Source organism: Salmo salar, chromosome 20, assembly GCF_965601325.2.
Source record: "Salmo salar chromosome 20, fSalSal1, whole genome shotgun sequence".
In the NCBI taxonomy this organism is placed as follows: Eukaryota; Metazoa; Chordata; class Actinopteri; order Salmoniformes; family Salmonidae; genus Salmo; species Salmo salar.
In genome coordinates, this window is record NC_138310.1 from 58,766,856 (window position 1) to 58,788,701 (window position 21,846).

Below are 21,846 nucleotides of genomic sequence, written 5' to 3' on the forward strand. Positions count from 1 at the left end.
GCGCGTTCTATTTTCAAAAATTATTTTATGAAAATATCCCAAATTATTACCAAACTATTACTTATATCGTCATAATGTTAACTTGAATGCAAAAACCTGGTTTAAATTTAAGTTCATGGTTGCTCAAAACTAGACTTGGCATCGGCCCTCTTTTTGAATTTCTTGTTTTTTTGACCAATGAGATTCCATGGAACCTTGCATCAGTTTGTAACGAATTTTGGTTCGACAACAGAGTTTAGGCGCCATTTACGAGTGAGAGTTTGCAGTGAGCTAACGATTTCAGTCACACAGGGTTGACTTTTACCCACTTTATTTTTTAGCTTCGCGATATCGAGAACCGTTTTCCAATAGCCTTTTGAAAATACAGGGTGATACAGAGGGAATTGTTACAACAAGAACTTCGTCCGCAAGGTAAAACTGACATTGTAACTGAACACGAAAGAGTTAGCTAAAAGAAAGCTAGTAAGCTCGCTAGTTTAACAAACCACAACTAACCTTAACTAGCTACAGTAACTTGCTAGCAAGTTTGTGGGCACTTTTAGCCGGTTAGCTTATTGAATAACTTGAAGTGATCAGACGACAGCAAACATTAGTTAGCTTTGCGAGCCAGTGCAAAGTAACGTTAGCTAACTAGCTATCTAACTAACTTGTAAGCAAAGTACCGGTTTCCCCTATTCATCTGTGCTCTAGTTGTGTGTTGGCTATCTAGTAGCTAATTTGTTCGTGGCTAACAGTTGACGTGAAAATAATGGCTAACAAAGCCCAACTGGCTAGTTACAATTAACTAGTTAGCTAGTTAACCAATCACGAAGTGTTCTAACCTGACTAACGCTAGCTAGCTAATTACCAGACATTAGTCTATAACGAGCTATAGTATGTTAGCTAGCTAATGTTACAGTAGCTGGCTATTTCTACGTCTTCACAGTTTAAGTAAACGTTCGCTAGATGAATATTTTCAATGTATTTGTATAACGGTAACGTTAGCTAACTAGATTGCAAGTGGCCATCTGAAGCATGACACTAACGTTACCGAACCCCCCCCCCCCCCCCCCCCCCCACAAGGCTACTGTTAAGTCAGCTAAATGTTTTTATACACCGCAGGTGACATTTATTCACACAGTGACGTTAGTGATATTGCTATTTAGCGAGACATATTGTAGCTACATTATCGTAGATTAGTGATATAACTATCGATCTGTCAAATAAACTAAACATTACACTTTCAACTGAAGCTGGTCAACTTGGACTACTGAGTGCAGCCTACATGACGCTAATGATAAAGTAACTCTGACTCTGATTGGGTACTTCAGGGGCTATGACTTTACTTTGCACATTTAACTCCATCTTTTGCTTACTAGTTCACCGTACTGTTTGCTTTACTTTTGAGCTCCGTTTGGCGTTACTGACAGCCTGTAACGTCACCATTTTTGTATCTTTTAGTTACACGCACTTGACTTGTCCGGGTAACTTATCAGTTAATTTCTCTATAATGAAGTGACATTTGATGAATGTTGTCAGTTTAGACCAATATAATAACGCTATTTGACTAGAGGAGATTCGAGTTAGACAGCTCATGAACTTTTATTCGTCGGAGGGTTAAATTGCAGTTGTCAAATATTCTCTATTTCCGATTAGAGAATATGGTTGCATCTCTGACCCTCGTGTATATGCACTTATAACATTTGTTTAAAACGATACATATTTAGCAAATAAACTAAAACAAACAATGATAGATCTGGGGTCTTATCAGACAGCAGACTGGCCATTTATTTGCAACTTTATAATTGACGGTGTAACCGATGTATGACCTGAAGTAAAGTTAACTCAGTATAGCAAAGAATATAGGTTGGCTCAAATGCCCGATTGTGATGGGAAAATGACGGAGGGGGTAACGGGGTGCTTCACGTAGACTATCAATTGTGGAGAAGTGATTGACAAGAGAACACCTACTGGATTTTACTTTTACTCCTGTGATTTGAATTAGATCTTTAGATTCTAAATCATGCCAGCCAAAACGTCGAAAAGTTCAACTGCTTCCAAGTCTAGAGGGAAAGGGTCGCAGCCTCGGGATGACTCCGAAGACGAGTTGGACGTACCCCTTAAAGAAGCGAACTCCAATGGCCAAGAGGCACCGCCGACAAATTGTAAGTAACAAAGGGTGTTTTGGTGTCTGCATCTAAATAAGTTGCGCGTCTACTCAATGGCAACGTGTTTTGTTGAATGTAAGTGCGTGATGTTTGAGTCCATCTGGCACAGTTGTGTTATTCATAACACGAAGCTTGCTGGTTAGTTTTTCAAACGTAAGCAAGGCATTAATAAACGTATCTTGTGATTTTTATTTTATTATTATAATGGTAGCGTGTGTGCGTTTGTCTCCAGCCTGCGCAACTAGCAAGGTAATTTATTTTTGGATATGAATGCTTTTGAACGATTCTATGTTATAGAATCATGGTTATGATTTTCTATGGTTTATTTAACGTTGGTGAATGGTTTGTCAAGAGATTTTCGTCCGAAAACAATAACCATATCTGACATGTTGTCTTCTCTCGATTTAGCAAGTATTATGGTTGGAGCGTTTGTTGGCCGAAAACTATTTTAAGGGTCATATTTTACTCCTTATTTGTATTTTTTACTGAGCACAACAATAGACTTGAGACCAAGCGTGTTGTCATTGTGATATGGTACCGTAATCGGTATGCATTTGTAGCAAAGCTCGATTTTTATTAATTTGTTTGGAAGTAGGTGAAACGACTTGGAATCATATGTTCGAAATATTCTGAAAATTATTTGTCGTTGGTGAGTGCATATTATGTATTTACGTTTCAATGTGAGCGTTTGTGAAAGGGGTCACTCCAAGCCTTCGTTTATGATTCAGTTATTCTTGTTAGAATTTAGTTGTGTGAACAGAGATATTAAATGTGCGAGTTAGCATCCGATCTTCTTCTGGAGTCTTTGTTCCTCCACTGTGACTAGCTCTATAATGCTTATGTTTGTTTGTTTTTTGCTTCACTACCCCTCCCCCATACACCAGTGTCCCCACCTGAAATGAATCGCACTGTGGAATAAAAGTTCAACTCTTTGCCCTAGATCCGGCTCCCGGGGAGGGTGCCGATGATGTTGATAATCGAAGTTTGGAGGAGATTCTTGGTAGCATCCCTCCACCCCCGCCCCCAGCAATGACCAATGCACCAGGCTCTCCTCGCTTGATGATAACACATATAGTTAATCAGAACTTCAAATCCTACGCTGGCGAGCAGATTCTGGGCCCTTTCCATAAGGTACGAAAAAACATACCAACTCCCCATTTTGACTCTTTTATGACACTAGGAATTGTTTTAATCATTGCCTCAGTATGGGTTGTTGTCCATTTCCTCAACTTTTATTTGTATTTGTTTTATCTTCAGTGATGGTAGTACTTGGATAGTTGTAATTTAATAGATTATTTTTATTTGATCAGATTTACCAGAATTTTATGTCTCCCTAGTTTGCAGCATCTCACACTCCTCCATTTTGGCTTAGTGTTTGTGTCTTTCACACTAGTGGTGTTCTAGCTGTGTCTTGTCTGCCACAAATAGATTTTCTGCTAACTTACCCCCCCTATCAAATTGTATCTGGTGGTTGCACTCTTTATTGCATCATGGACACAGGTGCAGCAAAATAACATATATTCTTAAATACACCCACTGAGGTTAGAGGGCCACCATTTTAATCCAGCATCATTTTCTACTTGGTCAAAGCGGTCTAAAATTGGATTTTGAATAGGGTTTTAGTTTGATTTGAACAGATTGTGAATATATTTTTACCCCCCCTCCTTCATTTCTCTCTTTCTCTCCCTTCCCTAGCGCTTTTCCTGTATCATTGGTCCAAATGGCAGTGGGAAGTCCAACGTGATAGATTCAATGCTCTTTGTGTTCGGCTATAGGGCTCAAAAAATCAGATCCAAAAAACTCTCTGTGCTGATTCACAGCTCTGACCTGCACAAGGATGTGCAGAGCTGCACTGTGGAAGTGCATTTTCAGAAAATTATTGACAAGGTAACACACACACACTTACTCAGCTGTACCAAAACGATTAACCTTTTATAAAAGCGATTTGGGTAAAGGGGCAGAATTGTTTTGTCGTTAAAAAAATTATATATGTTATTTTAGGATTTAGATATAAATGTCTTGTATGCATTTGGCTTAGTATTTTCACACTAATGACTGCAACAAAGACTTGGAATACCCATTTGAAGTTAAAGCTGACAGTCATGTAAATTACAAACTTTGCCATCATTGTTTTTTTATTAGTGATTTTATGTTGATAAGAACTTCAAAGGGAAGGTTTTTTTTCCTTCCGTTTAATGGTGGTTAAATTAATGTTGGTGGACAATAGTTTCTACGTTTCTGTACAAACCTAGAATCCTGTGTATATTAATATGCAGCGGTAGGAAAATACTTAACCAGATTTTTAAAACATATTGTACTACCACAGGGGGTGTAGTAAGGTAATTAACTACATAATTGACATTTAATGTAAAATAATCTCTTTGCAGCCAAGCAGTTTTTTGAGCCCAGTCAATTAAATATAACAATCTCCTAACAGTGCAGCTTTAAGCCTATGCGCATAGTATTTATTTCTCTATTAAAAACTTGGGGGGGAACGGGTTATAGCTATTCTGTTTTTGCCTCCCTTCATATCTTGACAATGTGCTGACAACAATTTATTTCCTATTGTCTCAAAATGACTTTTAGTTAATAAATCACATGAATCTTACGTTTTGATAAATGTGCAAGTTAAATACATCTTAAATGATTACTTGTATTATCACCCAAATATTTGTTTACAGCAACATTTTTGTGGTTGAGGCTTCACTTTCATATATGTATATGTGTGTGTTTTTAGGTGGTTACTTGCCTGTCTTTGGGGGGGGGGTATTGCTAAGCATTTTTTGTCCTGAGTGTGTTCTGAAGACTGGGTCTAAGCTGTGTTTCTTGTGCCCCCCCCCCCCCCCCCCTCTGAGTCAGGAAGGAGATGACTACGAAGTCATCCCCAACAGCAAGTTCTATGTTTCCAGAACTGCCAGCAAAGACAATTCCTCATCCTACCACATCAATGGCAAGAAGGCCACTTTTAAAGATGTGGGAACGCTGCTGCGTAGCCATGGCATTGACCTGGACCACAACAGATTTCTGATTTTACAGGTAATGAAGTAGTTTATTTTATAATATTTAATTTTTAGTTTTCCTTTCAGTTTGTCTTTGATCCCTCCTGTGTCACACATCCCATCCTGTAAAAGCTTTGCTGCTCAGCCTTTCACTCAGAGGAAAGCAGGTATTATGCTTATGTGAGTGACCTGTTAAAGCGTGAAAAAGACTTGGACTGCTATAGCAGCGCATCATGGTTTGAAACAGTGTTGAAAAGATGCGAATCATCATTTGCTGCTTTAGTATTTTAAGAAAAATCAAACATTCCTGGATTTGTCTAGTAGAGATTCGGGTCAGTTTGGGCCCCCTTTACCTGCCACGCTATAGCAGCACGTAAATATTGGTGTGAGAATAGACCCCAACCCCAATATTAGCTGTGCTGCTTCAGTGTGGCAGGATCAAGCATCCACTCTTCATTTCTATAATTTGAGTGCATGATAAGGTCTTCAGTTTGGATTTTGTTGGAATTACCTTTCATGGAATGTAATGCCAATGTCAATGTGTATTTCAAAGACATTACATTTTATTGTTTGTGTTGGGTCATATTTGCTGCTTTTGTCGGTCATGGTCCAAACAAATACATTTTTGAGTTGATATTTTTTTTATTAATACATCTTTGGAACATCCTGTGGTGTTCAGGGGTTGTTTGAAGAACAAGCCAGTCCACATGTTGCACAATTCACTTTTTTTTAATTTTTTTTAGTTCCTATCAACTCTTGGCTCAATTAGATTACTAGTTTGTATTGACTAGTGAGTATTAGGTAACCACTAGTTGTTGTGCTATATCTGATATTTATTTTGTGAGAGGATGTAGGTTCTCTCCTGTCTTGATTTGTGCTGTTTTCTTCATCCTCTCTCTGCTGGAATGTTAAGTGATTTTGAGCTCATTGAATATGACAGGGTTGTTCTGACTTAGGCAAGAAGCTTTAGTTTGTTCTCCAAAGTCACTTTTACAGGCCTATGGCTCAGGGGAAGCTGCCCATTTAGTGCACTGGTCAGCTTTTTCCCGCATGTGTAGTTTTTTTGTGTGTTTTAATTGTGTGTTGGGGGGGATCTCAACACACAACACAGGATTAAAACAAGATTTACCAGTCTTATTATGTAGGCCAGTATTTAGGCTTGTGTTTTTCAGAAATGTTTCAAGGACTGTTAAGTCAAGGACTACACCTTGTCTATGACATGGAAAGGAAATGAATAATGTTATTAAAACACAGGCACTAGTTACATTTGCCAGATGTATTTCTTTCTTGACCACATAAAATGTAAAACCTTTATTGTAGTGGTTCCAATTGACTCTGTTTAAGTGATTGTTATTCCCTTTTTGCCTTGCATTGTTTTGTCATGGATATGGACAAACATTTTATGTAGGCTAGTGGTTTGTCTGTGTTGTGGGTACAGTTATGTGCAGTGAAAGTTCTTATTTGAGGCTCTGGTGTGTGTGGGCTGGGAAGGTGTGTGAGAAGTACAGTACACACAACTCCAAAATGTACTGCAAATAGCCCATATGACTGGCTGCCCATAAACTGTAGGGATATATTATCATAAAGGAGAGGTTGAAAAACAGTGTTTTTATGAGGGGTTATCATAACACCAGCAAAGTTTCCTCAATGCTTTAGTGAGCAGAGCAAGCATTTTATTTCAAATCATCAAGAACAAAATTGCTGTTTGACATTCACACAGAAGTTGCTCTCTTTCTGGTTTTAGCCCAGGTTAGTTTGACTTGCATTTTAACTCGCTTGCAGGAGGGTGTATTTTCCCCTCATTGCTTTTCAAGGACTTTAGAAAGTTGAAGAGAAAAAAAGTACAAACCACCCATCTGCCCATGTCAATTCTAGGATGGGAATCAGGTGGTCTCAAACATGAAATTGATCCAAGGTGTGTGGTTGTTATAGCTTCTTCCCACCATAAATTATACAGTATTATAACATACCGTGTGTCCTTGCTTGCGTCCCTCCCTCCCTGTGCGTTGGTCAGGGTGAGGTGGAGCAGATAGCCATGATGAAGCCCAAGGGGCAGACGGAGCATGATGAGGGCATGCTAGAATACCTGGAGGACATCATTGGCTCCTGCCGCCTGAAGCAGCCCATCCACACCGTGAGCCGCCGCGTGGAGCTCCTCAACGAGCAGAGGGGAGAGAAGGTGAGAAACAACACCAGTAACAAGACATTGGTCCATTTGTTGTATTTTTTTAACATTTATACATGTTTTTCCTTTTTAAAATTGATGGTTTCCGCTGTGGGGGTGTATAGGGTGTGTTAGGGGGGCTGTTTCACTGTGAAATCTGTGAGGTATGCTGTGTCTTGGCCAAGCTGAATGCCCCTGGCCTGACACCTGCCTCTCCTTAAAAGGCTGCAAATTATCCCTCCACCCCTCTTTCTCACACACACACACCTCTACTCAGAGATCGCTGTGTCTAGGTTAATCCCTCGTGCTTGTTTGTTACATTTTTGTTTGTTGTGCCCAAAACAATTGCAATGCAATCAGTCATTTAATTATTCTTTTTAAAGAGGGGGTGAGAAAAGGAATCAGAACAGGATGCAAGAGTGATCTTTTTTTGAGTCGAAGGCATTTGATGAACATCCCCGAATTAGATTTTATTAGAAATGTGTTAGTAATTATTTGAGCAGGGGGTGAAGTTTGGCTGATAATTACCAGGTTTTTATAGTATATTTATTTGTATTGCAGTACTAGTGACATATTGTTATTTGGATATGGTGTTGGAGCTGCAGCGTGCCAGCCAGGTTAACAGGGTAGCAATTCATTTGAAGTGAAATACTGGATGTCGGTTGAAGCCAGCCGGTTCAGTAAATCTCTTGCAGGCTACACTAATATCACATCACTAATTAGGCCTGTTTGCAAAAAACATGTTTCTCCCTGTACTGTAATGTATTAACTAATTGATCAGTCTTGTGATTATTGTTTTTATTACTTGAACATATTATATTATTTTCCATGGGTGACATGATTTAGACTTTTTGGTTCGTGCAGCTTTAGTTGTCAGAGCAGTGGTATAAAAATACTTGAAAGTACTTAAGTTGTTTTTTGGGGATATCTTTACTTTACTATTAATATTTTTGACAATTTCATTCCTAAAGAAAATTGTGCTTTTTACGCCAAACACTTTCCCGGACACCCAAAAGTACTCGTTACATTTTGAATGCTTAGCAGGACAGAAAATGGTCCAATTCACATACATTTGAAGAGGTAATCTCTACTGCCTCTGATCTTGCGGACTCATTAAACCCAAATGCTTCGTTTGTAAATTATGTCTGAGTGTTGGAGTGTACCCCTGGCAATCGATAAATAAATGAAAATTGTGCCCTAATGGTTTGCTTAATATAAGTAATTAGAAATGATTCATACTTTTGATACTTAAGCACATTTTAATAATTACACTTACTTTTGATACTTAAGTATATTTAAAAACAAATACTTTTACTCAAAGTATTTTACTGGGTGTCTTTTACTTGAGTAATTTTCTATTAAGGTATCTTTTACTCAAGTATGACAATTGGGTACTTTTCCCACCACTGAGTCAGAGGTCTATTTAGTATTCAGAAATCTGCATTTTAAACCATATCACCTGAAATGTTATATTGAAAGTTAAGTGTTTTTTTGGGGGGGGGTGTAACTAATAATTTTTCTTTACACAACATACATTAGTGCAACACATTCAGCAGAAAATAGCTTCTTTTTTTTTCATCAGATGAGAACAAGTGCAACGCTAACAGAGAAGTAAATTAGTTTACAATGGATAAAGCAAGGTGTTTTTTGCAAAAACAATGCATAGCCATCATTTCAGATGTTTATCATAGAAAGGATATAGCCAGCTACATTTCCTAGTTAATCTTGCATTTTAACTTGCTAAAATTACCAGAGAAAAGTACACATCACTCAGAGTGCTGTCTGGTGATCCAATGTCGGTTTGTGAATGGTGGGATTTGATTGGGCAAGATGAGAGCAAAGATATTTCATCCAAGTGGTGAAGTGGAACTGGAGCATAAATGTCTTCCTTTAATGCTCATGATTTGGAACGAACGCTGACTGAAGCCGAGCACAATTTCCAATAAGAAGCATTTTAGATATGCGTTTCCAAACGCAGCAAGATAAAAACAAAAAAATATGCATTGCAGCTTTCCTTTTCTCTGTGAAAAACGTAGAATCCTGTGTTAACGCAACACCTGCAGTAGATATAGCAGTAAATACAAATGGCAATACCACATACACAGGGTCAAATGCTGTGTTATTTGAGGCATGACCAGTTTTGACTGTCCTCATCTTATTAGACTAAGGATGGCATTGTGCAGTTTAGGATTCTATCACACTTCTGCCTTTATCCGAGTTATATCTTTTCCTTTTACTCTATTTGTCCACATTTTACCAAATCACGTATGCAATTTGACTGAATAAAAATGGCATAATTTTGGTACTGAAGCCAAATTAACCTTAAGACTGTGGAGTAAAATTGTACTTGTTGGGAAAGCTCAGGGTTTAGCTTTCATTTATCAATAAATGTCAGGCATGGTCAATCAGTGCAAAACAAAATTCTAAGCACGCCTGAGAAGGAACAAAAGTGAACTCGTATGTATTCAGGGATTGATCTTATGACAATTCAGCATGAATGTTTAAGTCAAAGTGCTGTAGCCTCTGTCTTTCTGTTTTATCATTTTGTGGACTGTTTGTTTTCCAGCTAAACAGGGTCAAAATGGTGGAGAAGGAGAAGACTGCTCTGGAGGGAGAGAAGAACACAGCCGTGGAGTTCCTCACTCTGGAGAATGATATTTTCAAACAAAAGAGCCAGCTCTGCCAGTACTATGTGTGAGTATTACAACCACACAGAGGGTTGCTATATTTAGTGGTTTGTTACTAACAAGAAATCAGGTTTGAAAGAATCTGGGAGGAAGGTTTGCTGTAGTTGGATGCAATTAACACAGATGGTAACTTTTTAGTTCATATGTCCTGGTTGACCAGAGTGTGATTGTTTCCTTGTTGTCAGCTATGACCTCCAGAAGAGAGTGGCAAACAAAGAGGAGGAAAAGCAGAGGATCCAAGATGACACCAAGGAACTCACAGAGAAAAACAACAACATTGCTGAGGAAATGGAGAAGAAGAACCAAGACCTGAAAAACGTGGAGAAGTAGGCTTTTTATTTTTCATTTGTTATTCATGGGTTTTGTTGCTTACATGAAAATTGATGAACAAAATATAGTCGTAAGGTGAATGTCAGTCTTCAGTGCAATAATGTTATGAAATGGAGAATGTTCATAGACCTGCTGGTGACCAGTGATACAGAAAAGTAAAATTAGCAGTAATTTGTTTGATTGCCATAATGTCCATGTTGTGTGATTTCTCTCAGGAAACAAGGCAAGCTGACCAAGTACATAGAGGGCCAGAAGGAGAAGTTTACCCAGCTGGACCTGCAGGATGTGGAGGTCCGAGAGAAACTGAAGCACACCAAGAGTAAGACCAAGAAACTACAGAAACAACTGGACAAGGACAAGGAGAAGGTGTGTTTAGGTGTGCATGTGTCCCTTTTGCTGTGAACATAATTCAGTAAGACCAAGAAACTACAGAAACAACTGGACAAGGAGAAGGTGTGTTTAGGTGTGCATGTGTCCCTTTTGCTGTGAACATAATTCAGTAAGACCAAGAAACTACAGAAACAACTGGACAAGGAGAAGGTGTGTTTAGGTGTGCATGTGTCCCTTTTGCTGTGAACATAATTCGGGTCTCTGTAATTGAGGCTTCAGTGATTTCGGGGGGGAGGATTTTGTTACGTTTATCATATTGGGCCGTCTCTGTGTGTAGGTGTAGCTTATGGTGGCTCTCCAAATCTATACGTTAGGAGGCTGTGATTGTGGCGAATGTGCTACATAACTTACAGGTCATACTCCTAAACAAACACAATGGTGCTCTGTCCTCTCAAGACAGGCCAGCACCAATGACCTGACACTTTACTTTTATTCTGTTTATTATGTCACCTGGCCAAAGCGTAACACAGCCACTCGTAATACAATTTCCCTCCCTATACAAACACAAGGCCTGTTGTGCTGAGACCCGGAGTAGGCATTGCCCAGGGATTTACAGATGACCTTATTAGTAATTGCCATATTGTGTAATTACACATTTTATTTGTACTTGCATCAATGTCACAAAAACAAGCGTGTTCATTTTTATTACAGTAACTTGCTTGGGATTGGCTCTGGGTGGGGGAGGGTGTGCATCCCTCTATTGAATAGATTTTTTAAAATAGATTTTCTGTCATGAGGTCCCTCTAGAAAAGAAAAAAAAATATTGTTACATTGCTGAGATTAAAATGGATTGATGAAGTTTCTGGTATACCTGATTTATTTAATAAGAAACTCCTCCAGTTGGCCACTAGGGGCTTGTGAACTCAAAACACGAAACCCTCCAAGGCATGACTGCTTGGCTCTCTGCTGCCTCTTGCTTTCTCCCATGCTCCTTTCTCTCTCCATGGGCTCCCTTTTTGCTCTCTCCCCACTCACACACTCAATATGCTCCAAGTCTGTCTTTTCTCTCCCCCTGTTCTGCAGTCTGTATGATACAGCACCAGTGGCTGTGATTTGGCAGTGTGGTGTTGGGTTGTGGAGGTCGGGTAGAGCAGAGCAGGCCTCTGGGGAGCCGTGTTCTGCAGTGTGGTAGTGAAGTATGGCCTTGTGTAACGCAGCCACATTCACTCTTCACCAACAGTTAACCCTGCTAGCTTGGCCTCCTCTACTCCCTCTCACCACCCTGCCCACTGGAGAGAGGTGTGGGTCAGACTGCCTTCCAGTCTGGAGGTGCTCCTAACTGTCTGCTAGTTGTATATTTTGGTCTTTCCTGGTTTAAGGTTGCACCTCACCTAGAGTCTCATCTTTCCTCTCTGTCTCTGTCAGCTGGAGGAGGTGCGTAACGTGCCGGCCAGCAGTGAGAAGACCATCTCTGAGGCGTCTGCGCGCAGGGAGGAGTTGGAGAAACAGAAGGGGAAGGAGGAGGAGAAACTGAAGGAAGTGATGGCGAGTCTGAAGGAGGAGACCAGCGGCCTGCAGCAGGAGAAGGAGGTGGGTGTCTTTCATGATCAGGAATTGCTTACTCATTTGAAGTAGGAAACACTATTCCTGATTAATTGAATTTGACTTGACTGATATCCTGTCCCCCTTGTATTCTATGATTTCTGATCACGTAAGAATGGCTATTATTCCTCTGACTCCGTCCCCAGACTAAGGAGAAGGAGCTGATGGAGCTGAGTAAGGCTGTGAATGAGACACGTTCCCGTCAGGACGTGGCCCAGTCTGAGCTGGACATCTATCTGAGTCGCCACAACACTGCTGTGACCCAACTGAACACTGCCAAGCAGTCCCTGCAGACCACCACCGACACGCTGCGAGACCGCCGCGCCGCCATCAAAGAGCTGCAGGTCAAAATACCCCAGTGTGAGCAGGAACTCAAGAAGGTACGTTGGTGTGTGTGTGGGAGGGTCTTGAGCAGTTCATAAGGTTAGGGGTGGACTATGGGATTTGTGGCAGTAAGATGCATGTATTTCAGGTGGTTGGATGACTGTGTGCTACCAGTGTTGACCATGTATCTCTGTCTGTTCCAGGATGAGGCGGAGCTGGAGCAGCTGCTGCAAGCAGACGGACAGGCCAGGGAGCTGGTGAGGGACATGAGGCAGAAGGTGGAGGAGGCCAAGAGCTCCCTGTCCTCTAACCGCAGCCGGGGGAAGGTGCTGGACGCCCTCATGCAGCAGAAGAGTAGCGGCAAGATCTCCGGCATCCTGGGACGACTAGTGAGGACCATGTGCATGTATAGACTACACTAGCGGTGTCAACCTCATTCCATAGTGTTTGCTGGTTTAGTTTTTTTACTTTCAATTAAGACCTAGACCAGTGGTTCCCAAACTGTGGGTCATACCCCCTAGTGGGGGGGGTGCAATTTTGAAATTGGGTAATGCATCAGCAGTTTTCCTCTTGTCATTGCAGACCGTAGTGCTATTTATACTGTAACTTGTCAGAAATGTCCAGATCAACTAGCTCATGTCAGCTAAAGCTTTTTGGCTAGATGTATTAGCCCATAGATTTTGTTGTAATGTTTGTCACTCAAATATCACATGACTAAACATTAGACATGGCAACATTTTATAGAATTGCAAGAAAATGTGCTTTAAAACGGACACATTTTCTCTGCACCGCATGACAATGTGTAGAATTGCATGAAATAAGCTTTAAACCTGCAAAATGTTCTCTCTGCCAAAAGAGGGGTGTGAACGGTTTGTGGCATGAGAAGTGCTCATAGAAATAGACTTGTTGTGCCGGGGGGATTTTTACCCAATGCTGGAAGGGAGGCCTGAGTGAAAAAGTTTGGGAACCTCTGACATAGACAACCAGGTGAGGGGAGTTCCTTAGTAATCAGTGACCTTAATTCATCAATCAAGTACAAGAGAGGGGCAAAAACCGGTGGACACTAGGCACTCTGTGGAATGAGTTTGATACATGGGCAACACGTGGCAGCTGAGAGATGCACACACCCTTCTACACACTCAGTGAGACTGTGTTCTTGTCTCTTCAGGGTGACCTTGGGGCCATCGATGAGAAGTATGACATCGCCATCTCATCCAGCTGTGGCTCTCTGGACAACATCCTGGTGGACAGCATCGACACGGCCCAGAAATGTGTCAACTTCCTCAAGGCCCAGAATATCGGTGTGGCCACTTTTATCGGCCTGGACAAGGTGAGGACAACTCAAACACCTGGGGCCTCCTTTATCAATATTGCGTAGAAACTATTCTAAAATACTACTTACGAACGGAATTTAGAATGTTCGTACACATAGAAAGTGTGATTTATCAAACAATCCTACAAGCATCATATGCACACCGGTAGGAGAGAACCACTGATAAATACCAATTGTTCTCAGTAATCGTGCACAACCTTGGCTTTTTGCATTTCGAAAAGGCCGTAATTAACCATATATGGTCAAAATCATCCCTTTAATGCCTGTGGGGAATATATAATGTCGTACCTTAAAATACAACGGCGCAACCAAAAAAAAAGTTTAGATGTATTTTTTTCAGAGACTGAAATGGAGGCGCTAGTGTCAGTTTGAGTACAACAAAAAAAGCTTTATTTGGCTCATTCAGTTTAACCAGTAAAAATGAAAACATGGCTATAAAAAAAAGGACAATTGAAGTTGCTTTGGCAATGGCAAATATAGGTAACACTCACCAATATGCCATCCATCCTCAACAGCTCCCTCCTGGAAGTGTTTAGACATTTCTGTTGTGTTTTTATGGCGGTGGGGGCCGTCTACTGCGCCGTTCGTATTTGGGAACCCATTGATGGCATCATGGCAAAGAAACCCCTCTTGACTTCAACCTCTTGTGCGATGGTGTGTTTTGCTGACGATTGCGTCCAAAACATGGGCTCATCCAGGGCTGTGATGCCGATTGGCAAGCTCCCGTTGAAAAGTGCCTGTTGCCAAAACCCTGAGGGTGGATAGCGCTTAGACCTGCACCGGAATGGCATGCGTTTGCCTTTTTAAAGCAGGTCTCAAATCCTCGCAAAAAAACGTGGTTTTGGGAAATGATATCTGATGAGCCGATCTGGACTGTCAAAAACAATAAATCCCGCCTGTCTCTAAAAATGCTCTCTGCGGAGTGCAGCGTGTGACACATTTTCTAACTGAGCAACATCAGCCATCTCTCATTCGATTTCCTGTTCTCAGTCTTCTATAGTATTTCAACAATGGTGTCACTTTCACACATGCCTGTAACTTAACTTTATATGGATTATTATCATAACAAATACACTGTGGTCATGTTATGATTATAGCTAGCCTGTCAAGATATGTTGCATGAATTCACAATAGAAATGCAATGAAATTTAAAAATTATTGAATTATTACTCACATTTTCAACATATCTCCCCCGTTCTATGCTTGACACGCTGTTCCCTTTTTCCATCACTTGGCGTACACATGGTCATGGATGTGCGTCAATCAACACACACTGTCAAGCAAACATTCAAATTGTGTGGAAATGGTCCCATGCATGGTTTACACAGATTTGTGCTTATGCATGGTTGATAAAGGATGTTTAACCTCGCTCGCAGAAATGACTACGTTGCAGGCTACACTCTGTGTCAGTTCTAGTCTTCAGGACAATGATCTGGCTCAATTTGAGCTTTGCTACAGTGAACCCCAGTTTGACTCCACTAGGCATTCTCTCTCATGGGTTTGCTGCGGAGACAACTGGTACAAAGCCTTTACACTCAAATGTAACAACCTACAATCGTTTATTTTTTTGTTGCCCCAAGAGTTTTGTATGTCCCACATCGTAGCTAACACTTGGACCATCCACTCTCTTCCCGTCTCAGATGAAGGTGTGGGAGAATAAGATGGGGCCCATCTCCACCCCAGAGAACATCCCCCGTCTGTTTGACATGGTGCGGGTGCAGGATGAGAGTATGAAGCCAGCCTTCTACTTTGCCCTGAGGGACACCCTGGTGGCCAAGGACCTGGAGCAGGCAACACGGCTTGCCTTCCAGAAGGACAAGCGCTGGAGGGTGGTCACCATGCAGGGACAGATCATAGAGATGGCTGGTGGGTAGACCGAGCAAGCTGGAGCTCATCTCTTCTCGGTGTTTCTCTATAGATGGTCTATATGGATGACGTGTGACACTATGCTCTGTCCCGTCTCAGGCACCATGACTGGAGGTGGAGGGAGAGTGATGCGGGGTAGGATGGGCTCCTCCATCGGCACTGAAGTCACCCAGCAGGAGGTGAGAGATCTTCTGGACACTCTTCTAGAGCTTTCTCTGGCCTCCAATCACTGCTATGGCTCACTTTAAGCTCTGCTGTGGTTAATAACCTACTGTCTCCTTTTTGTGTGTCAGCTGGACCGTATGGAGAGCAAGCTGAATGAGAAGGTGGTGCAGCTGCAGGGCTGCCAGGAAAGGAAGCTGCAGCTGGAGGAGAAAGTCCAGCAACTCAGACAGCAGCTCAGAGACATGAAGAACACTCTGGAGAAATACACCAACAGCATGCAGGTTATACACACACATTATACAGATATGAAATGTATTTGATGTTGGTGTAATTCTTGTTCATCAGACTTGTTTAGGTAAAGCTGAATGTATGTAAGGCTGGCAGTGTTGTAGTTGAGCAACTAAACGTCTGAGTTGAGTCACAAGTCCCTATGGCTAAAGTCATTTTTAATACATATTTACTTTGCAGTTAGTTCCGGTCTTTATTTTTCTGTTACATATTTGACATTGTGCCACTCGCTGCACTATCTGCGGGAAAGCTTTGGAAAGCAAAACTAATGATTTGGACGTATTTGATATTTTGGTTACGGAGTTTTTTTTTGCTGGCTTGATGCTCGTCTTACCAGATGAGCCCCTCTATTGATTTGGTAGAAGAAGTGTGCCCAGCAACAATTACTGGTAGAAGATTTTCATGTGAGAATGCAAAGATTTCTCCTGTTGCCTAATTGCCTGCAATATGCAATAGCCTATGAAACCCAGAAGTCCTTCATACACATTTTATTTGATTATAGGCCTAATGTTCAATAGTTATGTCAAATCAGTAATGATGTTTTGATGGGGTAAATGTTCTCTAGAAGGAATTGGCTATTGCTCCTGTCAGATTGACCAGATTATTATTTGCTCAGGTACTTTTTTGTGTAGTTTCTTTTTTATTTCAGAGTGAAAAGTAAAGGGAGACTTGTCAGAACCTGGCCATGGGATGCAGGGGAAAGACTGTTTTCTTTAAACTCAATGCTTTGGTTTTCATTTTCGTAAAGCAGTTTATTTCTTAACCAGGCAAAGCTAAATAGAAGGCTAACAGTGAAGCAATAGTCACTTGTGCGATGTGTAGCTTATGATTGGAGGTGGAGCGAGCCTGTCGCCCACACTCATCGCTTGCTCCCTTCGCAGTCCACCAGCTGATGTGTGGCGCGTCCTTCCAACTCCTAGACAACCGAACCCTCACTGCTCTGTGCACCCATTGATAATATTCTGCTTATCATAGTAGCCTATCGAGTCCACGTGCAAATACATGTCACAGGAAGACGAGTCCACGTCAAAAGTCATGAAAATCAGGACTTGAGTCGAGAGTACTACAACACTGGAGGCTGGTGATTGCAGGTGAGGCTGTGGTTGACCGTGTGTGTGTTTCTTTGCTTAGAGCTTGGCAGAGCAGGAGGCTCACCTGAAGCCTCAGATTAAAGAGCTAGAGGCCAATGTCCTGGCAGCTGCCCCTGACAAGAACCAACAGAAACAGTTGGAGAAGAGCCTGAAGGACTTCCAGAAAGGTGAGAACTTTAAAACCCAAATGTAACTTTATGAAGGTCAAGTCACTTAGAAATTGCAGGCTACACTCTGTGTCAGTTCTAGTCTTCAGGACAATGATCTGGCTCAATTTGAGCTTTGCTACAGTGAACCCCAGTCTGACTCCACCAGGCATTCTCTCTCATGGGTTTGCTGCGAAGACAACTGGTACAAACAACTAGGGGTGTGCCCATCTCATCATACTTGTATCCGTTTTATCACACTTGATACTCGTAATTATATTTACTTGTGATCGGAAAACCCGGACGTGTGCTTTAAATGCCGGTAAAACCTATACCTCAAGTACGCTTTACTGCGCTATCACTCAGTGCATCGCTATGCTCCTTCACTCATTGACACATTGTTCAAATCAAATAAATTATCCCATCAGCTGAAAATGCACATGATTTACTAACTTAGTCCTATTAAATGATCTGAAATAGGCTGATAAATAATAATAAGATCTATTTGAAGAACCTCCCTAAAGTCTAGAACCACAGACAGATGGGACAACCGCCAACACAAAACACTGCAAGTTCTTTTTAAAGATCCTTACTGTCATTTGAAATAGATTTCTAAGTCTTTTTGTAAATGATTGTAAAGCCCAGCTACTGCTGCCTGCATTTATTCCAGACAGATTTAGGGCATTTGCTTGCCCCATATATTGTTTCACTTTCGAAAAGAGCACAACTTTTCTCTCCTGACACGGCTCAACCTACACCCCACAGATTTCTTTAGACAGCTGAACCCGCCAATAGAGTTATGCATCTGCAGGAACGTCCCCCTCAATCATCCCATTGGTTCCTTCATGTACACCCCGTCCCTGCCTGTTGTGTACCAGTAGACAAGGTCCTTCGCTCTCGACTGCTGGACACCTGCCCTCACCAACAGAACTGTGGGAAAACGGTGCCTGACAGGTGTCGACTCCGGTGCGCAGCAGGCGGGGGTGACGCTGTGCTAGCTAGCTTGCTTGTTAGCCATCTAGCACAGTGACGTTCCCGCTTGTTGTGTACTGGAGTCCTGCTTAGGACTAGCTGGCACAGTGGCCTTCGCACCCGCCTACCAAACTGTACTGGAGCGCCACTGCCTCCCGCCTATGTACTGGAGTCATAGTTTAAAAATGGACCAATAGAAGTATAAAGAAGGATTCCTGCAGATGCAGGAATTCCCAAATGCAGTTGCACCCTTCTCCACACTTTTAGTGATGGTGAGATGCGTGCTGGCAGCTGAAAAATGACTTTCTCGATCACGTATGACAAAAAATGGTCATGTCATATTTAGAAGATTCTCTATATCTGTTACGATACTGATTTTTGTCTGATTACTCGGCACACCCCACACTTGCCCCCACTAGACCTTTGAGACATAACCCCGCTCCTGTCTTGCATATAAATAAATTAAATCTCTTTCCCGCCTCTCTCCCACTTTCCCTCTGCCCCTCCTTCTCTCTCTCAGACTTTGAGGCAGCCTCAAGTAAGGCAGGGAAGGTGGAGGCTGAGGTGAAGAGGCTCCACACCATCATTGTGGACATCAACAGCCACAAGTTGAAGGCCCAGCAGGACAAACTGGACAAGGTCAACAAGGAGCTGGACGACTGCTCCTCAGCCATCACCAAGGCCCAGGTGGCCATCAAGACTGCAGGGCGGTAAGTGTTTGTACACGTGCGCGCACACTCAACTCCCATTGGGCAAATGCTTCTGGTTGTGAATCTATTACTGGGTCTTATCTGAGCTTTTCCCTAATGGCTGCTGCTCCCCTCCCTCCCCACAGTAACCTGAAGAAGTGTGAAGAGGGTGTAAGTCGCCTGGAGGGGGAGCTGGTGGAAAATGAGAAGAGCCTGGGAGACCTGACGGAGCATCTGAAGAGGTTGGAGGAGGAGGCTGGGGAAATCATGAAAGCCTGCCAGGAGGCTGAGGCGGCACTGCCGGAGGTGCAAGGGCAGCACCAGGGGGTGGTGAGGGAGATCAAGGCCCTGCAGGAGCAAGAGCATGCTCTGCAGGAGGAGTCCCTCGGCGTCCGCCTCCGAGTGGAGCAGATAGACACCTCCATCACCGAACACACCAACAAGATCAAACACTGGCAGAGAGAGGTGGGTGGCAGGGCCTTGTGTGCATGTGAGATTCATGCTTGGTTTGGTGTGTCTAGAGGTCTACCAACCAGCCTGCTAGTTGCAGTGCATCAGTTAGTTAGTTGCATTACCTGGTATCATCTGACAGACAGACCCATATATTTTTCCTCTTCTCTGCTATTTATATTTTAGTCATTTAGCAGATATTCTTATCCAGGGTAACTTAGTTGGTCCATTCATCTTAAGATAGCTAGGTGGGACAGCCACATATCAGTCATAGTAAGTACATTTTCCATCAAGTAGCTATCGGCAAATTCAGAGCTAGGACTGACCGTCCTGTCCTCCCCAGGCCTCTAAGCTTTCCCTTCACGCCATTGAGGACAAACCAGCGGAGGCGCTGCCCGTGCTGACCCCTGCTGACATGGTGGCCATCAAGGGGCCTGACGTCATCACCAACCAAATCTCCCTGATGGAGGCCCGCTGTGCCCAGATGAAGCCCAACCTGGGAGCCATCGCAGAGTACAAGAAGAAGGTACACAACCAGCTCTCTCTTGGTCTAGCAATCAATCAAATGTATTTATAATGCCCTTTTTACATCAGCCGATGTCAAAGTGCTGTACAGAAACCCAGCCATAAAACCCCAAACAGCAAGCAATGTAGGTCTAACCAAGCACCTTGACACCATGTTTTTAGTCTTGTCTGCTCAAGTTTCTTTCCCTCTAAGAGAAAGTAATCGCTGTGGGTCATGTCTCTCTGTAGGAGGAACTGTACCTGAAGCGTGTGGCTGAGTTGGATGAGATCACCACAGAGAGAGACAACTTCAAGCGTGGCTGTGAGGACCTGCGCAAGCAGAGGCTCAACGAGTTCATGGCTGGCTTCAACATCATCACCAACAAGCTAAAGGAGAACTACCAGATGCTGACGCTAGGGGGTGACGCTGAGCTGGAGCTAGTCGACAGCCTGGACCCCTTCTCTGAGGGCATCATGTTCAGGTCAGCAGACACTGGCCCAGCCCACTGTTTCTAACATATTTGTATCCATGATATATGAGATAAATCTTTTGTACATATTTAAAAATGACCTATTCCCAACCTGGTTTCCCCTTTCTCCTAATTTTATTGTTGTATTCATTAAATGTATGAATGACTCTTGCTCATCCTCTTGTCTCTGTCCATGGCCACAGTGTGCGTCCCCCTAAGAAGAGCTGGAAGAAGATCTTCAACCTGTCTGGAGGAGAGAAGACCCTGAGCTCTCTGGCCCTGGTGTTTGCTCTGCACCACTTCAAGCCCACGCCTCTCTACTTTATGGATGAGATTGATGCAGCCCTGGACTTTAAGAACGTCTCCATCGTGGCCTGTTACATTTATGTGAGTATTTCACATGCTGGCAGCAGTTCCTGGGACTCTTTTCCACATGCAACAGCTTTGAATAGTATTTGCCATTCTACTCCTAATTCTGCTGTGCTTCTTGTTGACTCAGTGAGGGACATGGGGTCAGCCCATCTGTGTTAATCGTTAGTGTTGTGTAATGGGAGATTGAAGGAGCTGTGCTAAGGTGTACAGCCTATTGTGAGAAATACCCCGTTTTGCAAAGCCCTCTGTTGGCAGCATGTTGGTCCATTGTTTTTTTTTTCTTTCTGTCAAGGCGGTTGGTGGTTAATTCTTCCCAGGCCACTGTTTTAAAAGATCTTGACTCACATAACCACAGGAAAAACATGATACTTGATATTTACCATTTGATGATTGAATGTTAATTTATTTCCCTACTCCCGCTCTCTCCAGGAGCAAACCAAGAACGCTCAGTTCATCATCATCTCCCTGAGGAACAACATGTTTGAGATTGCTGACCGTCTGATCGGCATCTACAAAACTCACAACACCACCAAAAGCGTGGGAATCAACCCTAAAACCATTGTCTTCAAAGAGCCAATCTCAGTTTAGAACAGGATTGACTCTGGTTTCTCCCTTAGCCACTCCTAGTAAGATGTATACATGTCTCTTTCCGGTTTACTGTTCTTTCACACCATGTATATAAAACCATGGCTTTAACCTATTCTATCACACTGCTGTCTTTTTTTTACTGATGAAGCTAATAAATATTTTATCACCGGTCTTTGAATTCTGTAACCCTAAATGGGACATGTTGCACTGGAGTACTTCCCCACAAGTCTTATCACAATGAGCTGTAGGTCTTCCATCTTTTAGGTAGAAAACATGAAGACTGGCTATATGGTCATCAGCGAGGAGCTGAGAGAGAAATTATATGGATT

The 21,846-nt window shown here is 42.4% G+C and overlaps 1 protein-coding gene across 3 annotated transcripts; it reads left to right on the top strand.

Annotated features, from left to right (window-relative positions):
* Positions 1-210: 210 nt before the first annotated feature.
* LOC106580963 (structural maintenance of chromosomes protein 4) lies at positions 211-21,688 on the top strand. 3 transcript variants are annotated; one of them, XM_082966595.1, is made up of 23 exons: positions 211-411; positions 1,985-2,144; positions 3,088-3,278; positions 3,843-4,034; positions 5,007-5,183; positions 7,161-7,325; positions 9,877-10,004; positions 10,183-10,323; positions 10,543-10,693; positions 12,083-12,247; positions 12,406-12,639; positions 12,787-12,972; positions 13,752-13,913; positions 15,557-15,782; positions 15,882-15,961; positions 16,076-16,228; positions 17,367-17,493; positions 18,965-19,154; positions 19,280-19,598; positions 19,927-20,109; positions 20,337-20,569; positions 20,761-20,944; positions 21,359-21,688. In XM_082966595.1, exons 2-23 carry the CDS (start codon positions 2,003-2,005, stop codon positions 21,515-21,517), a joined length of 3,888 nt encoding a protein of 1,295 aa, XP_082822721.1. In that variant the 5' UTR covers positions 211-411; positions 1,985-2,002; the 3' UTR covers positions 21,518-21,688. The 3 variants fall into 3 exon arrangements, with proteins under 3 accessions (XP_082822721.1, XP_082822722.1, XP_082822723.1); XM_082966596.1 differs by lacking the exons at positions 211-411; positions 1,985-2,144 and adding an exon at positions 2,188-2,396; XM_082966597.1 differs by lacking the exons at positions 211-411; positions 1,985-2,144 and adding an exon at positions 2,282-2,300.
* The last annotated feature ends 158 nt before the right edge of the window (positions 21,689-21,846 follow it).